Consider the following 6,401-nt stretch of genomic DNA (forward strand, 5'->3'; position numbering starts at 1 on the left):
GTCCAGGTTGTGTCCTGCAGCTGTTCTGCTACACTGTCCTCTTGCGGCGGGAAGAGCGTCTCAACGGTCTGCTGCAGCAGCTCCGGTGCCATCTCCGTCGCTGCCAGGGGTCTCTTCGCGCGAACTTTCCGCGTCACCGTTTTGTATGGCCTTCCCCATTGGACGGCCTCTACCGCTTCGACCAGTTCCGACCACGTAGGTACCGTCTTCGAGCCCAGACGCATCTCGCCCTCAGCTCCGCGATGTCGGGGGTCCACCAATGCACGGCTCTGCTCCGCCCAGTGCCCAGCGTGGTTCGTGGCATGGACGCGTCGCAAATTGCCGTCATGACTCGACGGAGGTTCTCGGCCTCTTCCTCCACGCTTGTTTTTTCTGTCTGGGTCATCGGAGCCTCCCAGTTCCAGGCAGCCACTGTCGCAGCCGCTCGAAGTAGATCTCCATCTTTTTCCGTGATTTTCCACCTTGGTGGCGGGCGCGCACATCCTCTTCTCCCGTAGGTCGCGGCCATTACCGGTGGTCACCGTTACAGGTCCAGGTGTGCCTTTCACCTCCATGAATATGTAGAGGTGGTCAACGACGGCCCTCCCCCTCCATGTCACGCAGGTGCTGGTCGAGCTCCTGTTCACCAGCAGTAGCCCAAGTCCCGCGGCCCAGTCTGACCCTGGGGTGTCCCCATTCCGCGGAGTGCGCGTTGAAGTCTCCTAGCACAAGTATCTGCCGGGGAAGGTGCCGTCTGATGCAGTCGCCAACCCCGTCCAGGAACTTCTCGAACGCTGCCCATCCGCTGTTGGGTGATAGGTACACGCCCACCACCACCATTCCTGCCCACTCGACCGCGACGTATCCGTCCCCGCGCTCCAGCGGAACTCCGTGTGTGAGCGCCCCCGGCGTTGATGTCCAGGTGACCGCTACCATTTCGTCTGCATCTCCGGTCCAGTCCGGGGCATCCAGAACTCTGTATGGTTCGGCCACTACTGCCAGGGCGACCGCGCTCTCTCGTACTGTTTGGTAGAGTAGGACTTGTGCTCGTCTCGACCGTCCCAAGTTGGTCTGGAGGATGCGCATTCTCAATCACCTAATGTCATTGCCTCCATGGCTTTCTCCGTGCCAGCCTCCTTGCTCGCGCACTTAGGGTCGGTTCCCTGCAGTAGCGCGCCTTTTCCTCTGCCACTTGCGGCCGTAGATCGGCGGGTGATTCCTCTTGTTTCCTTCTTCGGGGGGCGCGGGCCGGTCCCCCCATCCTACGTACCGATGGTGCCCCGAGCGCCTCGTAGAGCAGGCATTTCGGGTTCGCTGCTGTGCACGCTCTGGCTTGGTATCCTGGGTCGCCGCACCTGTAACATAGATACTCCCTGTCCTCCTTGGAGGTGCACATCCTGCTTATGTGCCCAGTCTCTAGGTACCTGTTGCATTGCAAAGGTCTTCGTTCGATGGCTTGGACCTTCGCTATCGACCAACCTGTGGCGATCTTACCAGCCTGTGCCAGTATCCTCACTGCCCCGGCCGGGCCTCGTACCCATACGGATCCAAGGCCGTTTCGAGCGAAGCGGATCTCTCCCAGTCGGATGTCCTCCGCCTTGCAGCCGCTCTCCTTCGCCAGGTGTTTCTGAGGTGTTTCTGACATCTCCCGTAGTGGCCGAAATGTCTGCCCAGGTCACCCTTGCTTCCGCAGTTCGGAAGGGTGTCGCCACGCGGACCTTGCTTGGATCCAGGGTCTGAGTCAGCCGTGCTGCAAGCGCAGCGGCCTTCTCCCTTTTCTGGTCCTTGGGGACCTCCAGGACGACGCCTCCTGTTATTGCTTTGCGCATTCTTACGGCGCTGATTCCGACTTCGGCCAGCGAGACGCTGTCGTTGGCCGCAGCCAACACCTCCGCATATGATTGGCTCGACCTGTCCTTCAGTGTGATAGTCACCGCTGAAGTTCGCACTGTATATGAGGGGGCAGCTTGTCCCCCCCCCCCCTCACACGTTCTCCGATCCTTCCTCTAAGGCTTTCCCCGGGATCTTTGCCCTTATCCTGGGAGTTATTTTCGCCGGTTGCATTCCGGCTGCCTCCTTTTTCTTCTTCTTTCTTCCTGCGACCGTCTGCCATTCCGCGGCGGTCGGTTGTCCTTCCTCGCTCGTTGTTGTGGCTGGTGCTTCAGGCTCCTCCAGGTCTCTTTTCGTGGTCTCTTCGGGGGCGGCCTCCTTTCCCATTCTCTTCTCAATGGACTGGATGCGTTCCTCCATCCGTTGGACCAGCGAAGGGCCCAGTTCTTCTATCTTGCGTTCGATCGCGTCGAGGCGCGCTGTCTCGCTGCTCTTCTCTATCGTGGAGCGCGAGGCCAGCTCCTTCCGACGCGCATCGTTTTCCGCCTCCAACGCCGCTATGCGTCCTTCCATTATCGCGAGGGCGCCAGAGGCGGGGTCCGCCCTTTTAGCTATCTCCGTTACCCCGAGGACTATGGATGTCGCCACTTCTTTCAGCGTCTTCACCTGCGTGCCCTTGAGGTTGCGGGCTGTCTCGGCCACCTGGTCAGTTCGGAAGACTGATGGATCAGTTCCGCTCCTATGTCCGCCGATATAGATGTTTTTATCTCTTTGGCGCGTTCTGTGGGGAGGTCGGTGGGTCCGCCAGTTTTCCTTTTCTTCGCGCGGTGAGTTTCGACAGCGGGGGTCTCCTCTTCCTTCGTCGTTTCCCCAATCTGCGAGTTCCCCGCATTCGGTGCGGAGCATACGCACCGTTTCTTGGGGGGTATCGCCTTCCTCATGCTTCTGGTGCTGACCTGCGTCGGCACGACAGCCAACTCCGCTTCGCCCTCTCTTCTCATCCTTTCCTCTTTGTCCTTCCTTACCTTCTTCTCCTTTTTTACCATTGGGTGCGCAAGACGGCTACTTGCACCCGCCCTTGTCACTGCGACCGGTCGCTGTCACTTTCGAATAGCCCGCGCGGCGCACCTTCGGCGCGCGTATCTATATGGCTGCGTCCGTGTGGTCCTCTGAGTATCTCGTGCAGCGGCGCTGTTGTCACGTGTCTCAATGTGGCTTCCTCGCTATCATAACTTTACACGGGGTTATATTTCGCCTGTAGCGCCTTTCCCGACCGAATTTCTTCGGATTTTATACCCCTTATTGTTCCCATGCACTAGCCCTTCAATCTGCTTGCCTTCCTTATTCGGATTCTCCAGTTTCCTAGAGATTTCGACCACGTTCACGGCTCCGTCCTTTCTCACACTTGTCACTCCGCTCGAAACTCACGAGAGACCCATTCTTCGCCCAAACTTCCATTAACTGAGCGTGAACCTCCTGTAACTATGGGGGTACCTCGGTCAGTCTTTCGATTTCGTTTATTAATTGGAGTCTCCACCGATGGGCAGACTCCTCGTTATATGTTTCTCCGCTAATTACAGGTTCTATGCTTAATCGCGCATTACCTGAATTAACGGGATCGCACCCTCCCTCTGTCACCTCGGTAATCTCCTGAGGGCTCGTGTCCTCACCAGCTAATTTTAAAATTTTTCTTTTGTACTTTATTTGATGAATCGTTTTACTTGCGAGGATTTTGCTTATTTTGACACTTGGGTATTCAGAATTTTTGTAAATTTCATCGAGCTACTTCAGAAGAATTACCCCTTCTACCGTTCATTTCTTTACATTTGGGGGGTCCGTTCCCCTTCTTTTCTCATTTCTTACGGCAGGGTGTGCATGACGTTCATGGGTGGATAATCCTATTTAAGTCCCGAAACTCATGGGGCAAGCTCCACATTTGTAAGCTCCTTCTTTTCTCTGATTAGTGCCACTATATTTTGGGTTGTGGCACTTTACCCCATGGAGTTTCGGAAAACTCCTTTCGCAACTTAAACATCCCCACTGGATGCGAACATCCGTGTGACGTTGACCAATGTGCTTGTCCAGGTCTGTTAGCGTCATAAAGAAAGGTGAACTTCCTTTTTCTCACCGGGACCGGACAAGCAACCTGATCACCTACCAACGGCTCCATAATTTTTTGATTCAAGTCCTGGGACATAGCCGAGTTGTCGACTGTGGCCCCTCCGACGCGGATAAATCCGCTACAACGCTTCCGGGACAGAGAAGCGCTGCGTCCGAGGGTTCACTATTGTCTCCTACTCTGACCTTATAATTTAAATGTCCATTTCTGCATCTTTTCCCATCATTCCAAATCTTAATCCTTTTCATTGCCAAGTTGTCATCAGGTAACGAAGGAACGGATTCCTTTATTAAATATTTGCTAATTTGGGTTCGGGTTAAGTCCGGAAGACCATTCCCCACGCTGACTCGGCGCTCGTGTTACCGGCGGTACCACGGGCAGGTATGAGTGCGACTAAGGCAGACAAGACAGAACTCTCTCCTGCCCCTGAGCAACTATGCCTCTCCAAGGACCCACAACACGCCGCCTTAGCGGCATGCATTTGCCCTTTATTTATGCGCACCGCAATTCGACTTTAAGGAAAAAAATTCGCTGCGGACGATTATCGTGTGTATGCACGGTCGTACGTAGTGAAGATCTATTTCAAACGCTCGCGACTAACTCCACCGGCGTATTACTTTCATATGTACGTATCGATATTGATTTAAAGAGGAAAAAAATCGCTACATACGACCATCGTGAGTATGCACTGCCGTATGTAGCGAAATAAATTTTACAAACGCAAGCGACTAAGTCTAGCGGCGTATTGCTTTTTTTTTAATTATTATACGCGGCTAAACCCAGCGGCGTATTGCTTTCTAGCATTCGCGGCTATGTCCAGTGGCATATTTTTTTTTTATCAGATGTTTCAAAGGGTCATAGTTAAGAGAGTCATAGTTACTCCCACTCGTAGACATTCTCGCCACCGCCAACGTACTACGGAGTCACGCCGAGTCGAAACTCCGTGGGGCGGATCAAGATACGGCAACGCTGATCTTATCTGTGCGGCAACCGCCCGTCTCGGCAACAACGGCCTCAAGTTTTGTTCAGTCGATGTCTAACAAGTATCCTCGCCATCTTAGCATAGTTAGCTGGGTCACACAGTGTCTTAACACTTGCTCCGATTAGTCGCGCATGCCTGGCATGCTGATCTTTCTGGCCGATGGCGGTAACTTTGCAAATTTGTTGCCAATAACCGAAACGAACCGAAGGCTGTGTGTGTTTCTATCCCCAATCGATCAAAAAGGCGGTATAACCCGTCACGGTTGCTTCTAGAACAATAGCTCTCTCACAAAAACTAGCAGTTTCGAAATATCCTAACGCGGCAACGAGTATACACGATGTCAAATTTTTTACCTTCTGCTAGGGCGCTGTGGGCTGAACGAGCATCTCCCAGTTGAATGTTTGGTTATCCTTAACTCTGCCATTCTCTGAGGCACGGCGACCCTGACGAGGGTGTTCCCGAAGACATCCGCCATACGCTCGGCCATAAGCAAGGCCTTCTCTCGACCTCTCCCCCGACCGGCGATCTCCAAGATCACAGTCCCCGTAATCGCCTTCCTCGGTCTAACCTCCGCGATGTCAAGGTCGAAGAGTTTGATCTCTCTGCTGAACACCGACATCGCCTCCCTATACCTAAAACCCGAGCCATCTTTCGCAGTGAGCGATACCGTGGCACACCGTGGAAGACGGGGAAAGCCGGGCACATTTTTCCTACTAGCATCCATCCCGCTAGCACTTCGTCCCTTCTTCCTATCATTCTTTTTGGCTCCCACTCCGCCGCCTCTTTTCCTTATGGGGAGGGGGCGCTGGAAGCCTGGCGGCCAACTCGGCGAAAGTCCTTACCCTTAACTTCTTGTTGTTGTTGCCGACGACGGCAATCTGAAATCCGTCGCTCGGTTCTCGCGTCGGCGCATGGACCCTTTGAAGAGGTTGCGCAACTGGCCTTCTGTTCTTTCGCCTCGTTCTCCCTCTTCCTCCTTCTACGACGGTGGTAACTCCTACCTTGTCGATCGACGACTCCACGATGGATCGCGAGGTGTCTCTCGCCGGCCTCAACGGTTATTGCACGGTTCTTGCAGCGACGGCAGCGTCCATGCCCAGGGGATCGGGCCCCCGAGCATTATCTCTCGCTACCACTCCTCCAACTTACGAAGGAACAGAATCTTGAGATCCTCGAGCGGATCTCGCGTCCGTCGGCGGTAGAGGCGGTGTTGTCTACGGACCCGGTAATCTTCCGGTATGTTCGCTTGCCGAGCGCGCTCGCAACGGCCGAAGAGGAATAACACGACGACATTACGTCGTCGAACCTTACCCTCCCACCGCCGCCGCGTCGCAGTGGCAGCCTACCCCACGAAGATCTCGGGCCACTGATAGTGACATCAGGTCCCTCTGACCTTCCCCGAGACACCACTGGTTGCTCCGCTTCTTCTTCACCAGACGCATGAACGCGTCCGGGGGCTTGGTGGTCCGGACGGCCACGGTTGCTCGATGA

The 6,401-nt window shown here is 54.8% G+C and overlaps 1 protein-coding gene across 1 annotated transcript; it reads right to left on the minus strand.

Annotated features, from left to right (window-relative positions):
• Positions 1–570: 570 nt before the first annotated feature.
• On the minus strand, positions 571–5,634 carry LOC122577543. The gene is made up of 5 exons (XM_043748869.1): positions 5,264–5,634; positions 1,969–2,548; positions 1,474–1,895; positions 1,250–1,403; positions 571–1,050 (listed from the first exon to the last, which is right to left on the minus strand). Exons 1-5 carry the CDS (start codon positions 5,632–5,634, stop codon positions 571–573), a joined length of 2,007 nt encoding a protein of 668 aa, XP_043604804.1.
• Positions 5,635–6,401: the final 767 nt, after the last annotated feature.

This window comes from Bombus pyrosoma, unplaced genomic scaffold (genome assembly GCF_014825855.1).
Source record: "Bombus pyrosoma isolate SC7728 unplaced genomic scaffold, ASM1482585v1 HiC_scaffold_4727, whole genome shotgun sequence".
Classification (NCBI taxonomy): domain Eukaryota; kingdom Metazoa; phylum Arthropoda; class Insecta; order Hymenoptera; family Apidae; genus Bombus; species Bombus pyrosoma.

Bases quoted from the DNA above. Each gene is read 5' to 3' on its own strand.
- LOC122577543 (XM_043748869.1), bottom strand. From the start codon at position 5,634: ATGGATGCTAGTAGGAAAAATGTGCCCGGCTTTCCCCGTCTTCCACGG. The intron at 2,549-5,263 runs GTAAAAAATTTG...CGGCGGACATAG, and splicing joins CCACAGCGCCCTAGCAGAAG to GAGCGGAACTGATCCATCAG. The intron at 1,051-1,249 runs GTACGTAGGATG...CGCATCCTCCAG, and splicing joins AGGCGCTCGGGGCACCATCG to ACCAACTTGGGACGGTCGAG.